Genomic DNA, 16,338 nt, shown 5'->3' on the forward strand with positions numbered 1-16,338 from the left:
AATAAAAATCTGCAGCTGTATTGTGGAAATTTTTTCTCAAAAGCAGTGCAGTTTGATTTTGTGAAATCTTCATTTTGACAAAGTTTTATATAAAAACTTGTATTTTACAGTGCAAACTGCATTAAATCAGACAGACAAAAAAAATCAATCATTTAAAAACATGTTTTGCTAAAATGACTAAATGAATGAAAGTGAGCTTCCTTGAGACTCCTTCCTTAGCTCTCTGTTAGGGAGACTGAACAATCCAAGAGCATGTGAATGGAAACAAACACTTCCAAATGCAGAAGAGGATATGGAAAGCACATTTGTGTGCGAGTGTGTGTGGAGGCAAAAAGGAAAGCTAACTTCTTTGAATTGTGTACTTCCTCAATCTAATTTTAATTAAAAACAGAGCATTAGGAAGTCTGTTATACTAAGCTACTGTAATACAGATTTCCACATTACAGGATAAAAAACTAAACAAAAAGATGACAGAGGTAGAATGAACAGTGCCTGACTCATTACTCACTGGGGTTCTCTGGCTACAAAGAAAATAACAAATAACAATGGCGGCCTTCTGTCACCACAAAATAGCTTTACAATTCTATTTACACATTACTACCAACCAACCTGATGATGATCTGGGGTTAGTGTGAGGCCAGTTATTCACTACTTTCAAATAAGGGACAATGAATGGCACAGGCATACAGCTCATTACTTCAAACCTAATACTGAAGTTAAATGTAAAGAACTATAGCAGATACTTAGTAGCCTGTGTATCTTGTACTACATATACACACAGAGACAGATAATTTTTCACCTTGTGAGTCAACCTTCAAGAACTGATTTTTTTTTTAAATTCCTTAACCGCATATCTCAGAGTTCATATAATATATACACAGAGAGGGTGACAGTTTTTTTTATGTCAGGATTTGGCTAACATTTTTTATATTTGCCCAGTTTACTTTTTATTTCTTCTTTACTGTTTCTTCTCAGCAACAAAATAGAGAAGCGGGAAGTTGCAAGAACAGAAAGAGAAAAGGGAGAAGACATCTTCATTTTCACCTCTATGAATTATTCCAAGATCTCTAAAGAGCAAGATCAAATTCTTTCAAATGCCCCAGGGGGCAAGCCAAGACCCTAGGGATGTCATTTCCACCGAATAAAGGAAACAGGAAACAAGCAGAGGAAGATTCTTTCAATGTAAATATTTCTCTGAGGGGAACAGTCAATAGCATAATTGGTAAATGCCAAGCAGCACCATGACCACTGAAAAATCAGACAAGGTGTAGAGTAGAGGCAACACACACTGGGGTAGAGCCCAAACTAAGGAACTCTTCTAGGCTTATTAATGAAGGCTCTGCATAAGCTGGGTGACAATTAGGACAATGGACAGCCCAGGGGGCAGAGCCAGGTAGAGGGAGGAGGAGAAAGTAAGAGCAGAAACCTGGTAACAAACAAGTGTTGTTGACACTGAAGGGCTGGAGGTGATAGGAACATGAGTTAACTGCTAAATTAACAGCTGAATGAGCTGGAACTGCTGGGGAAGGATCAATCCTGCACCTCTGCATTCACATCCAAACAAATGAGGAGAGGTGTAGGTGAACGGGACACATCCAAATGCGGTGCAGAGCAGCAAGATGAAAAGACCTTTTCTTACTACTGGTGGACAGAGACGGAAAGCAGGAGCTGGGGCAGAAAGGATATAAAACGTTACTTCATCACTCATTTAGCCTTGGGAATGCTCATTACACATGGTGGAAGTTTTGCAGCAGAGGCAACTCTCAGGGAAGTTGAAGGGCCATATAAAACACTTTCTGCCCAAACTCGCTGCAACACGTTGCAGTAGAAAGTGTGCTGCTGAGACAGGCTGTCTGGTAAGTGTTTGTGGTTGCTCAAACCACTGTGTAACCACACTGGTCAGCAACACAAAGCAAACCAGGAAGGAAACAAAGCTGGTGCTGTGCTGACAAGGGCAGGCATGAGCAGTCAGAACTGGACCAGCAGCGTGTTCCACAAGAGACTGATTTCTTTCCATCCATGTTGGTAAAATACTGGATCATTCAACACAATCTGGAAGCAATAGGAGTCCAAGCAGAAAGGGAAGAAACTTCTCTGTGGTCAAGTCTTCAGTGTGTTGTGTAATAAGTGAGCAAATTCTAGACACTGCCCCACTGGGTTTAAGGTTCACAAAAAGATGACATCCTATATAGGGGCTTTTGTGAAAGGGGGAAGATGATAGAGTAAGGACATAAAGAAGAATAATCTGCAGAGAAAAAATTAGTTTGTCCATGCTAAATTTGAAATGACAGATCTCTTTTTTTCCCTAACAAGACAACATAACAAGACAACATAAAATCATGGTAAAAGATAGAAGGTCAGCTATAATTCTGAGGCATTACATTCCAAAATGCATTTCCAAAGGTAAGAGTGTCTGCAGCAAGGAGGTAGTAGAGAGAGGGGGAGGAAACCCCAGCTTGGCATCACATGAACTAGCAGTAGTGAGAAATGAGTATGGGTTAGCAACCCAGTCCTCTGTGTCAAACAGCTCTCAACAGCACAACAGCAGAAGGTTGAGCCTGCAAACTGGGATAGGCTTGCTTTGTATTGTTTTTCCAAGGAGAGAACTGACCAAAGCTTGCTAAAGATGGATGGGAAGCAATAATGGGACAAGGTTACAAAGATAAAGAGGGATGCTAAGTGGAAATAAGACACTGGAAAGCAGGAGATTAGCAAATGGGAAAAATCGGAATCCCTGGGGAAAAAGGCAAGACAGTGACTCATCCTCAGAGAGAGATGAAAGAATCCTAGCAACAGAGGAAAATTAGTTTGAGCAAAATCACATGAAAGCTTACTACTTTTTCATTTTCATTTTCTTAAGAATAAAACTTTTTGCCTGCTATATTGTTACAGGAGTAGCCAATTAGTTTTAAAATGTATTTAACTGTTAACAGGTTTAGCTGAGCAGTGGTAACATGAAGCAGGGAAATGTTGTTATTTTTATTTTTTACAAGCACAGAGAATAACTTTTGTGTAAGAACTGTGGTTCAGAGCAGCTGAGTTAACCAGCGATACACAAGAAATCAGAAGCAGAGCAGGCATTTGAAACAAAGCGTCTCTCAGACTATCTTCTAAACCTTTTCCTATCTAACCCCAAACCTAAAACCTTTCCTATCTCCTAAACCACCTCTTCATTTTCTTTCAAAAATCCTATGTGGAAAAAAAGAGGGAAGAAAGAGACAGAGTGGTTCAGGGGGTCAGTTTTTTCTGAAGCTAGCATACTTCATATGCTCTGAAATTGTGACTACCCCAAAAGCAGCTTTGTTCCTTTTATATGTCAGCAAAACAAAAGGTCAGCCTATTGAAATATTGGTCAGGTCTGACTTTCTTCTATTAATAACAAGTTGAGACACATTTTTTAAAGTAATAGTTAAATAAATGGCCACATGTCTGCAATCATTTCAACTTAAAATGTCAACTGGATTTGAGATGCCATGTGCATTTAATCAATGACTCTGCATTATAATATAAATATTACTTTGGTTTGACTGCTTTGTGTGGCATAAATCATAATTCAGTGAGATGAGTACATTTAATTTTCTCTACAGATGGCTGTTAATGGCAATACCTATTAAACTGGCACCTGCTAGCACACTGCAGTTAAGGAATCTGTCAGGAGTCCCCTTCTGTATCATTTCTCTGTTAATTGTTGTCTATGCCCCTAGCTCCCCCACTTACCAAGTTCATGTCACAAGAACTATTGAATCAGAAAATCGGCAAAAACCTGTTGGATTTTTTGGTCTCAAGGTAGAACTTATACTCCACACTGTATTCCTGAGCAAAATACATACTTATTGGTTAAAATGCAGCTCAGGAAGCCCTAATTCAAGTTCTTGTGAGCATGACTTTAAACCCTCAAGGACCCTTGACCATAATGCATCTGTACTACCTACAGAAATAACCAGTGTACAACAATTTATATGGAAAATCTGGAATTCAACTTTTATCTTCAAATAAGAGATGGATTTTAGAGCAAGTAACAGCCAACTATAGTGAATGACGGGTAAACATAGTGCTGCAGTGCTCAGTATTCATCAAGAAAACACTTTGCTTTCTAGGACTCTTCTTACAGAAGGGATTTCTTGGGAGACAGGAGACAGACACTTAGAAGAAACATACTGCCTCCAGAAAATACCTGGAGTTTACTTTTAGTGGGTGTGGTATGCACAGAGGTCAATATTAAATAGGCAAGTATCCATAATGCACAAAGTTAATCTTTATAGACAAAGTACACTGCTTGGTGTTCGGCTTTTTTTTTTTTTTTGGCTTAGTAATGGCTTGAATAATGATATTTCAACTTGAAGTGAACATGCAACTATTTCACAAAAAACATGCTCCTTGCAAACAGTTTGCAATTTCGAGTCCTTTTAAATAGTCAGAGGGAACTTTCTGCTCTGATCTGTTAAGTAAATACAAATCTTGTTATCCAAGTTCAGTAATGAGAGTGAGGGGTCTATTCTTCTTCACTACACTTGCATACATCTAAAGTTAATGAGATTTATGCATGCATATTAAGGGGAGAACAGATGCTTAATTAAACAAATCAGCCTTTAGTAGGCATTCCACATGATCATTTTTAGTACAAAACCCCCTTATTTTCTCTGTTTTAGTCTGACTATGAATGCAACCAAGGAAGAATTAATATGGTGGAGGAAAAGTCATACATGTAAAATGAAATGTTTGTTTGTTTTTTTCAGTTTAAAATACTTGACAAACTTGAAGTACACTAAATTGATTAGGTATCTCCTCTCTAATGCTCTTGCACTCTTTCAAGCAAAGAGGAGTTTTATTTATTAATATATCTATAAGAAAAGTGGGAATTTTATTAGGCAAAAAGAAATCAAGGCCTCTAAATAGCTCATCTGCTTCATTAACTGATGCTGTCTATCAAATACACATGATCTATCTCAGATCATTTTCCAGTTGAGGACAAAAAACCCCTAAAATAACTTTAGCCTAATTAAAACATAATTTAATCTAGTTGCATTTTTTTTTAATCTATTCATGTCTATACTGATTTCCAGCATCATACACACATAAATACATTAAAACGTTATTTACACTGCCTCTCTCCAATAAGTCACATCTTTATTATTTGCTCCTTCTTCATTATATTGTTACCTTTTCTTCTACAACACTCAACTTCTAAGGGCAACACAGGGAAGAAAAAAAAACCTCTCCATAAGTTATCGTAGTGCCATACTTAGTGGAAGTCAATATCTGTATATTATGCTATCTACTCTGCAATACCATTACAGGCTCAACAGTGCTGGTTGTAAAAAGTATCATTCTGAGCACAAGGCCTATAATAGTAGTAATGAAAAAAGGGTCATTTCTGTCTTCCAACTAGAATGAAAAATTAAAATCACTAAGGCACTTAGCTCAAAGGAAAATTGGCAAATTAAAGGGACAAAAAATAAAATATTCATGGCTCATATTGTGAAATGGAAGGTAAATAATTTAAGATGAACTATTATGTGGGAAATTGCACTCTTTCTGAAGAGGAAAAAGCAAATCTAACTAATATACACGTATATATTCCTGCTTCCTAGGCTTGCAGTTACATATATATGTGCACAAATAAGCAAGTCATGGTTGATGTGCAGTATTGGTGGGGGATAGACATTTTCTCACCTTACTAATTTAGAAAACATTTGCTAGGGAAATAGTCAAGTTGACAAGTGCTGCTTTATATGAAGAAGGTTGGTTGTTTTTTTCTTCCTGAATCCAGCCTAGAAATGAAGACTGAATGAGAGGGTGCTCTCCCTCTGCACTCCATTTCAGCATAACTCTTTACTCTGAGTCACCATGTACATACTTGCTCTTAGATTCTTATATCACAAAAAAAAATTATGACTTCAGCCTCCTGGTCTCTGCCTGGGGGAGCTACCTATTAAAATGCCATTGGTGTGGCTGTAGTCCATTAGCTATCTTACCTTCATACCCATAAAGCTGAAAGGGCTGCCCAGAATTTTTACTATCGCTATCTGGAAAAGGTAATGGGAGAGCCATAGACTTATGTTTATTACACTCCAGCACTGTAACAACTGCTATGGGATTAGGATACAGAACAGCATGGCACAGCAGAGGTCACATTTCCCTGGTGATTTAAAGTTTCAGTCTTCTGCCAACTTAGAAACACAAAGCTTACCTTTGTTAGAAGAGAATATTTTGATAGTATTTCAAAGCATGGCAATTAAATAACTATAGATCACAAATTTAAAATCTGGAGTTCATCACCTAGTAAACTGAGGAATAATTTTTTTATTTACTTTATTAACCTCTTGGTTAGATCAGCTTTGCATTCCTGTCCTAAGTGATAATGTGCTTTCCATTAGTGGTCAGCATCGGGGATTTTTAACACCCTGCACCAACAGGTTAATTAACCCTTCCAAACAGCCTACAGAGCCCACCTCACAAAGCTTTTGACAGTTCTAAACCAATGACACTACACACTACACTTTTATTCAAAGGCACAAATATGCTGTTTCACTGTAGTGTTTCTCCTGAAAATACTAAACACCTTCAAAAAAAAGCAGAGGGAAGCTCATTTAAGGTCCAGCAGTCTCTAAGACTCACGGTGCCTTGAAAGAATCAGTCAGCTCAATGTGGGAAAAGGGATGAACCAAAACCGAAATGTGGCATTGTGAAATCTTGTTGATCTTATGTGTCTGCACAGAACTCGGTATTATTTCTGTTCTGACAAAGATTCAGTACAGATGCTAGACATTAGCTTTTTCCTGAGACTCAAGCACACGTTTAGTCACAGGTCCAATAATATAAGTATTTAATGTAGTTGTTTTCTTGATATGCAATATCAATTTACTGAGTTGTCTGTTGTCTAGTGGTGGGTTATTAGTGAACGATGACGGCACAGTGAGCCAGAAAACATCAAAAAGTAAAATATAATGATCCTTGGCCAATGTTACATAAAACAGTTAACAAAGTCAACTTCTGTTGTTCTTTGGACACACACACACATATGCAGAACTAAGGCAGGCAATACATGCATCAGAACCAACCAACCAAGGAAAACAAACACTGTGCAGTTGGCACCACAGTAAAATAGCACTTTGGATTATAGAGACTTAACTAACCAGTGTCATCTGCATTTCAAATCTCCAGTACATTAACCTACTTTGCCCCAAATGCCACAGTCATTAATATGCTCCAGCCAAAAGTTTCAGTTAATATGAGGTGAAAAAACGGGACTTTTTAAAAACAATGATTACAAAAATAAAAGCATGATTTCTTGATGGTCTCTGAATCACAGTCACCTAAATAAAGCTTCAATCAAGGAAAAGCTTAGCAGGGAAGCAATCATTCTTCTTTTTGTATGTGTAAAAAAAGACCAGAAACTACAAGTAAATAGCAGCTGAGCAACAGATGAGGCACTAAGTGAAATCTGTTAGCAACTGCTAACAGCTTTGCTATTTTCTGTTGTTAAATTAAAAAAAAAAAGGCAAAAACCCAATGCAGTAGCAATTCCAATATGTTCAAAAATCTCAGACGCAAAAGACTAAAGCTCAATGCTTCTTGTACTACAGATAAATACCTGGGTTTGGTTTTAACATCTTTAAATGCTTTGTTATTGATCATAAGGCAGAAGCCAGCAAATTCACATGGTCATACCATCAAGGTAAAACTTTTAACAGCTGTATATGTGACCCAGCAAGTATAGCACAAAAATCCCACCACATACAAGTGTGACTTTTTCAGCAGCTGTTTTAGCCTCAAATTCCACTTTCTTTTATCCTTTGACTTTTCCAGCAGCTGTTTCAGCCTCAAATTCTACTTTCTTTTGTCCTTTACACCTGACCCCATGTCATTCGCCAGAAACTGCATGTGTCTTAATTAGCATTGCACTTTCTGGCAAGATCTCAGAAATATTTCCATTGTCCTGTTGGTCCTGGAGCTTTCACTACAGATGATCAATTCCTGCTTATCTCAGGCCAATCTTGACATGGGTTCAGCAAGTCTGTTTTTCTGTTTGGATGCATCTACACAGCACAGTAGCACTATGCAGGCACAGCTGAAACAGCTGTGAACAAAGCTGCCCAAAAACCACAAACAGTATGAACACAGCAGAATGGGAGTTCCAGCTCCTGCGAGGATCAATTAGACACAGGGCTGCAGTCACTCGATTAGTTAAAAAAAATTCATGACATTGCCCGGTCCCAGGCAGATATATCCTCTTCCCACTCTTGCCAGTTGCCATTGTAACTTGTTTTCCCTTGGCTCTTTCTCTTCTGTCAGTCTAGCAAGAGCTCTGTTCCTTGTTTGTCCTTTTGGTGATCCCACAGCACAACCACCACTGTATCTACAAAAAGCACACTACAGATTTCCTTCTCCATCGAGCTTTCTGCTCCCTTACACTGCTTACTTTTCTAATACCTCCTATGGCAGGTTCCCTTTCCAATATAAATTCACCATGTCAAAAACTGAGCTCATCTCAGTTTCTAAACACTTCTCTCTACTTCCTTCTCTTAAGCTACCAAGAATTAGTAGCCACCTTGCCTGCTGCAGAAGCTCACAACTTTTGTCAGCTTAAACTCCTCTCTTTCCTTCCACAGATGTTCTACCAGTAAAGCATGCCAGTTTCATCCCCACGACGTCATTAAAAAATCTGGATGTTTCTTTCCATCCGTGTTGCTAAAATACTGGATCATTCAAACCTTCTTACTGCAGTCTCCTCCTCCCCAGCCATCCTGACACCCCTCACCCTTCACATCAGTACAAAACTCCAGTTTGAAAAAACACCTTTTAAATCTAAAATTTAGTCAGTATTTCACCCGTTCTAAATTCCACTATTAGTTCCTATTATTTATTTTAAAGACATTCAGATTAATTGGCTTTGTTTTTCAAGTCATAAACAGCAGTTTCTCCCTGAAAAAACACCAGCCTGGATTTGATCATCTTGAGCAGGACATATAGTCCCCAATTCTTTAGTAAACTCACACTGTTTTCTCTTGTTCAATCTTTACTTCACAGGTCAGCACTCTTCTTTCACATCTATCATAGCTGGGATTCCCTTGGACTCTTGCCTTTTCAGGAAGGAATTTCTTTTCAAGAACAGCTTTATAAATTCTAGAAAGAAACACCAACAAGAATGCAGAACCTCTAAAAAATCTCCCAGTTGAACTGTTAGCTCTTACCTACTCCTCCTACTCTGTTTATTATAACATGTCGCTTCCATCTTTGTTGTTTTGTAGAGATTTTTAGTGGTGTGGGAGAGAAATACCCATTCTTTGCTGCCAGACAAATAAATATTATGAACAATTGCTGTATGCTGGGAAGATTACCCATCTAAACCAAAGACAAGCTTATGGAAAGAACAGATCTATAAACCTTGTGTACTACCAAAATGGGAAATATGTTCTGAAAAACGGAATCACTAAGAATGGTAACCTATCATTCCCAGCTTTGCATATTGACCATTATCAGAGTTTTTGTCAACTACAATAGCTTGTTCTAGATTCTGATGTCATTCCAATGTTCTTTCTGGCTCAGGTATCATACCCCTGTAAGACTTAGCAATTCAAACTTTGATTCTGCCATATATCTGTTATATATGAAACAATACTTATCCTTTTGTCACACCTCTGTGCCACTGCCCTCCTGTTCCCTATTCACACCAAAGAGTTAAAAAGAAGAATGAAAATAAGATACACAAGAGTTTTTGAAGTCACCCTCCTAATTATTCAGTGTTTTGACTACTGTTCCATGGTAAGCCCTATTTCTTTAAACAGTGTGAACACAAATGCATGTGCAATGCACTGGTGTGCATACAAGTCTCTGTATTCCTGAAGAAGCCCATTTGAAAGCAGACTGGTATACCCACGCACCTTCATCTCGTGAACACTAACAACTGTTGCAATCATGCAAATCTGGCACATAAACATGCCTATATATTTTTTACGCATCTCTACCGAGTTCAAAAGTTGATAGGACAATTTTTAGAGGATTCCTATTGCTGATACAAGGAAGAAGGTCAGCTAAAACCTTCCATGCTAATATAACACAAGTAATTTCATTCCAGAGGACATAGCAACAGAAAGCTGTAATGCAAGTTCATATACTAATGTCCTAATGAAGATCATTATCAGTGAATGATCCTGCAGATGAATGTCTTAGATTACTAGTTAAATGTAGCTTTGCCTAAACAATGACTGTGGCTTTTATACATATCTGGCTTGTCTACAATACAGCGTGCCAAGAAACACCAGTAGCTGACATTAAGTGTTCAGGGCCACAGGTAACCACATGGTCATACAGTCTAACCTTCTCCAGATGACCTTAAATTTCATCACATATCCTATATTAATTGCAAAGATCTATTTAAATGGAAACCATTAACTCCTCAATAGAGTCAACAGGTACTTGAGGCAGGGGTGATAACAACCAGAGTGCCTACAGCACCACAGGTTCCAGTAAAAGCAAGGAAACAGCCTGAAGAACTCTGATGATTCCAGAGTATAACAGCCACAGAACAAACAGCCAGAGAAGAAATCCAAACACTTGCATGCTGGGCAAGGAGAACAGTGAGCTTTTGTGCACCACAGGCAATGGCTGAAGCTACAAAGCAAAAATTCTATCATAGCCAGTGTTTTTCAGCAACTGCAAATGTTATAGACTGTTTACAGCAACAAAAGGAATCCTGCTCTCCCTGCAGCCCAGGAAGGAAGCAGATAAGCAAGGCAAAGGTCCGAGTGTGGGAGCGGGTCTTGTGTTACTAAGAAATATTCCTCACAAATCCTTCCCCACCGAAACACACTTGTTTTAAGCCTGAAAACCCTGAATCTTTTCTGACATATGGGAATGCATTTCAAAGGCACAAAAAGACATTTTGTCTGCCAAATGTCTTCTGCCGCAGCTACAAGTTTGGTGTAAAAGTATAAACTGCTTTCTTTTTCAATAACATCAACATTATTTGAGTCCAAGTGAAATAATTTTTCCACTACTTTATGAAAGCATCAGTTGTTTCCTATCTTATGATGAGAATGGGTGGCTGTTTTGCTTTGTAAAATGCCATACCTCAACATGACACCAAAGCCTTTCTTCTTTTTCTTTTCTGGATCTTCATTTTCTTCCTTCCTTTTCTTCTCCTTGATTTTAGATTTGCCCTTTTTCTTCTCTTTCTCTCTATTTTTTTTGTCTTTTTTTGCTTTGCTTTCTGCATCTTCTATTTCAGGGTTCCCTGGAGGGCCAGATTCCACGTTCTGAGCTTCTTGACCACAGTGAGAGCTCTTATCAGAGAAACCATCTGCACAGAATGAAAAAGAAGCAGTGAGGATGGCTACGGGCCACTGCAATGCAAACACGTGAAATACAGCATGAGTGTCGACAAAGTGCTCAAATGACTCACAGTACTTACTCATTTAATTGAATAATTTAAAAAGCAGACTAAACAGATCTAGTGGATTCAAGCAGATTTGTATTGCCAATTAAATAAAGAGTTATTTTAGTGAATTGTTTTCCAGTTATTATTCCTGACTCAAAAATCCTGACACGGTAAAGCACTATTCTATTTAAAATCTAGCTTATTAACCTCCATCAGCTCAAGAAAACCAATGTGCTAGGATGCAAACATTGAGAGCTTACTTCAACAAGAGATTCTAGTGACTGACATAACCAAGCTATGTAGCAAAATTATTTCATTCACTCCCTGGAATCTTTCTCTTTTAATGGCTGAACAAGAAATAGATAAACTGTTCTGTCTGGTTGGAGAATAGTTGTGCTGTTGCTATTTGGGGGGCTCAGGATCCAAGCACAGTTTTATGCTCCATGCTAAACGAGATGTATTTCCAGACTGGGGTTTATAAACCCATGGTGATAGAATGAGCAGCAGGGTGCTATCAATACACTCTGCCTTATCTACAACATGAAACAAATTTCCTGGTTGGAAAAGGGGGAATTGTAAAACAAGCAAGATAATTTTTAATGTAATCTGAAGAAAGCAGCTGCTTCTTGAAGTTGAAAAACATAATTATTTAAGGATTGAGTTCTAAATCCTCCAACCCACCCCTGCCCCAAAGGAGATCAGTGAAAGACTTTACACTAAACCCAGTCAAGGTTGGATGGGGTACTGCAAAGACAGCTCTATTCAGTGGAAGACGTGAGCAGCTTTTAAAATGTGATCAGCTTCAATTGGACTAAATCACTTGCTCATGGTGCTTTATTGAGCTGGGCCTCAGCGGTGCTAAGTGATGGTGGCTCCCTCAATAAGTGCCATCAGCAACATACCCTCTTCTCCATCTTCAGGTCCATCGTAAGACTTGTCAATGGCAGCTCGGAAACTCTCATTACATCCCCGACCCCGGACCACGTGAGGCCTGGGTCTGTGAAAAGGGAGTTCATTCTTCCTAACTTCAGCCACGGCAGTCTGAAGACTCTCAAGAGAACTGGACTTCTTTAATCCCAGAGTAGGACCAAAATCTTTGCCAGAACAGTCTGGAAAACAAATAGTTAAATTTTTATACCAAAAACCACACAGAGAAATTAAACTAGTCAGATACATTTAATTGTGTTCTTTATTACTTGGGGCCTTTGAAATAGTATGCAATCAATGTAATTTGTTCTAAAAATAACATCAAGTTAAACCTAGTTCAGCAGATATCCCCATTCAGACTTGGAGGGAATGGCACATAATTTACAGACCTGACAAAGTGATGCACAATAGCTGGCTAGCTCTGCACCCCTGTAAAGCCTATGCCAGGGATAAGAATGGGGTTGCTTCCTCCCCCATTGTCAGCAATGTCCAACTGGACACTGCTAACAGTCTCAAGGAGCGTTATCTTAAGACTCACAAAAATAAACACTGCTACACAACAAGGGTTTTGCCTTTTAGAATGAGCAGGTTGTATGAATGGTTGATATTTTCAAACACATTTCTCCTGTGAAAAGATATTATTAGTTCTCTCAAAGTCTTATCCAACCTTTTTCTTCAAGCTGAAACTGGTGCTATGATGCCAACATGCACAGCAGGTTTTTCAAGAAACAAAGTACAGCTTAACATAAAAGATGTTGCTGTCTCTTTCCTTGTTTGTAGGCATAAGAAAGCACTTAATAGAAAAACAGAGCAAATACCTTTCCAAGTCTCTCAAACCTTCCCTCTCTTTAAATGCTTGACTATCTGACCTTAGAAAGGCTTTATTTTGTGGCAGCATTTGTGTTAATTAATATTAATAAAATGATAGTAGAATAGGTAAAGAACAAAGTTCAACGAATACGTGCACTCCAATCAATGAAGAAACTCACAGCTTAATTTAAAAGCCTCTGTAGCATCTACTTAGTTTTTATATGGCAGAACAGTAAATGTGTCATAGAAACACTGAGGAAAAGACTTTGCCTTGCAATATGCCTTCTGTCTTTGAAAACACAAGTGCTTTTGCTTTCAACTTTTAAGTGATACTAACACAAGCAACAGGAGAACATAACAGAAGCCCTTCACCTACATGTCCATGTACTGTCATACCTGAAGGGATTCAAGGGTCACAGAAAAGAGAGATATGTTAGTACTATATGTTGTGATTTTAGCAATCCTACAGTGCAGGTAATTCTGAACTAGTAAAAGTGTGATCGGTGAATACTCAAGAGGAAAAAAGCTAAGACTTGGCACCAAATAAAGACTTGTCAGTAGTGCCTACATAAAGCAATTTACACTTCCATTGCATGCAGACTCATATGTAGCTGAAAACAAGTGGGGAACTGGGTGTGTGTGTGTGTGTGGTGGTGTGTGGAGACAAAGTTTAAGGGAAACTGGTTGCTCAGTCACAGTGCAACCTTCTTCTGTTTACTGATTGCCATTCTGGAGACTACCATTATTGCCAAATTAGCAAGTGCTAAAACAGAGTTAGAGAAATGACTATATACAACATAAATGTGCTTAAAATCACTAAAAACATGAGCATCAGTAAGAGGCACTGTGGTGCCTATCTCAGGTTGGGAAGGAGCAAAAACAAGGGGACCATAATGGTGTAAAAGATGGCAAAGTGAAAGCCACTGATCAGCAGAGAAAAAGCTTTTGCATTTTTCAGTTGGCAGCCTGCTTTGGTGGGCTGTTGGGCAGGAGACAGGGCACAGCAGCCCCCTGCCAGGGTTGCAGACCCAGGGTGGCCCAGCACCCAGCCAGGCTGGGCCAAAAGCCAAGGGCTGCCCGGGGACGGGGGTGAAGGCTGCTGGGGGCTACGGCTCCCACCTCCGCAGGCAGTGGGCACCCAGCACACTTGGTGGGTATCAGGCCTCCAAGGAGGGGTATCCACTGGGGATGGTTTCAAGGCAACTACAGTGTCTCCAGGGAAGCACTGGCCATGTCCCCGCCTCCTCACGGCTCTGGGAGGTCCAGCAGCCGGTGCGGACTCCAGGCTGCTTCTACAGCCACCTGTCTGGCCAAAGGAGCTGTGTATAAAGCCCACACAAAGGTATTTAGACACATATCCCACTGCACTGAATTACTGCCCTAAGCTCTATTACCTGAAAAAAAAAGTTTCAGGTTAAATGCTGATTACAGCCTGTTTTATATAAAGCTGAGCCAATTACTCAAACTGGAAGACTACCCTTAACATATGAAGGCCATTCTTATGGAAATCCAAGACAACACCTAAAGTTTGGAGTGACACACCCACATGTTACATGCAACAGACAGTAAGCTGTTTGCTCAGCCTCCCCGCACTCAGTCCTTAGGCATCTGGTCAAAATACGAGGTGTCCTCATTTATTCAAAGACCTACTGAGAGCCTTTACTCACAGATTAGTATTAAGAACCTTACCCGTTCTAAGAATGTAATACCTCAGTCTTAAACTTCACAAGCAACACTGAGAACTTCATATTTTTTGCAATTCAGCTTTCATTTCTTTTTTTTTCATCTTAGGGCTGTGGCAATCACATATTAGAGCACAGCTACACGTACAGGAGCTGAAGAGCTTCCCTAAGCAGGGAGACCTGTCCCCTTGCTTTCTCAGCCAGCATCTATTATTGGGTGCTTTGCAGAGAAATGCACAAGACTCCGTAATGGACAAGTAGGGAAATTTCCTTCTCCTGCCCATCTCAATATCTTTTCCATTTGTGCAGACAGTTAGAACTGCCTTAAGCCTGAAAACATGAATTTTTCCTCATGGGTAAGAAAACCTCCAAACCAACAAATAAACAAACCCTCTCATCTTTTACAAGTTATTAACAAGCATTTCTGGGGACACATGGTGTGTGTTTGTATCTAGCCCTACCCAATTGTGAATATGGAAATATAGTTTGGCAACAAGAAATTCAATTGTTTACTGTGTAAAAATGCTTCTTTCTATGAATTTTAAATCCTTGAGCCCTCCTTTTACTGCTTCTTGTAATACAATGATAAAAGCCAACTGAAGCATCCACTTTATTATTTTTATAAATGGTGAATTACTTAAAGCATCTCTACTGAATTTATGAGAGAAAACAACAAATGATGTCACCACCTGCCTATGACTGGCTGAAACCAAATTGTTGGTTCTTAGTGGTATCTGTAACTGATCATCCTTTAACCAAAAGACGGTATTACACATACCTTTATTTTCTGCTTAATGTCAACATGGTTAACACAGATTTATTTTTTTTTCTTAATGTAAAAGTAAACATGCTTTCTGTTCTTTTATTACCACCATTATTAGTTTCAGGTATTTCCAAGATTATCTTTCTCCCACATTTGCACACTCCTTTCTTTATTTTATAGCCCAGCAGAAGGAAATATGCCAAAAGCAAGATGTCAGTCATGAAAATCAAACAGAAACAAATGACACAGCCTTGTGGGCAATGTAAGCCACCCCAAAGGCACATGCAGAGAGAGTGGAAATAAGAGAAGCCATGAATCGCTGCCACTCTATGTGAAATACAACTCCTAAGACACCCTAAAGAGTAAACATTTTATATATTTATCATTAACTTTTTTTTTAGATAATGTTTCTTCTTGAAAACCAAAACTATAGCAACATGCCTAAAGGAGAATATTTACTGGAACACATCTGTGGGAGCTAGACTAATTTCCTATTTACATTTTGAAAGATATAGTGAGGTAAAAAACAGCTATAACGGAAAAAAAAGGAAAAGCATCACTGAGACTGAGAAAATAGAATAAACACAAAGTTGTAAGAGTTTATAAATAATTTGGCTCTGTTTTTACTAGTCTCCTAAACACACACATTCCTGGTTCCTATTGCATTGCACATGATGGAGGTTCATGTGGTACTGGGGAAGAGAAAATGGTTACGAAAACAATGAGTATTCTGCTCTGTGGATACTGGGATGCTGGAGAGAGCACATGACTGCTTT

At 38.9% G+C, this 16,338-nt stretch overlaps 1 protein-coding gene across 1 annotated transcript in view; it reads right to left on the bottom strand.

Moving 5' to 3' along the window:
* The window catches only part of PARD3B (par-3 family cell polarity regulator beta), a 398,218-nt gene that overhangs the window by 129,549 nt on the left and 252,331 nt on the right, over positions 1-16,338 (bottom strand). Inside the window, exons 17-18 of the mRNA XM_032694000.1 lie at positions 12,283-12,489; positions 11,074-11,302 (exon numbers count right to left, since the gene is read on the bottom strand). Of these exons, the coding sequence (XP_032549891.1) occupies positions 11,074-11,302; positions 12,283-12,489 (436 nt within the window). The remainder of the gene's footprint in view (positions 1-11,073; positions 11,303-12,282; positions 12,490-16,338) is intronic.

The sequence above is a fragment of the Chiroxiphia lanceolata genome, chromosome 7, assembly GCF_009829145.1.
Source record: "Chiroxiphia lanceolata isolate bChiLan1 chromosome 7, bChiLan1.pri, whole genome shotgun sequence".
NCBI lineage: Eukaryota > Metazoa > Chordata > Aves > Passeriformes > Pipridae > Chiroxiphia > Chiroxiphia lanceolata.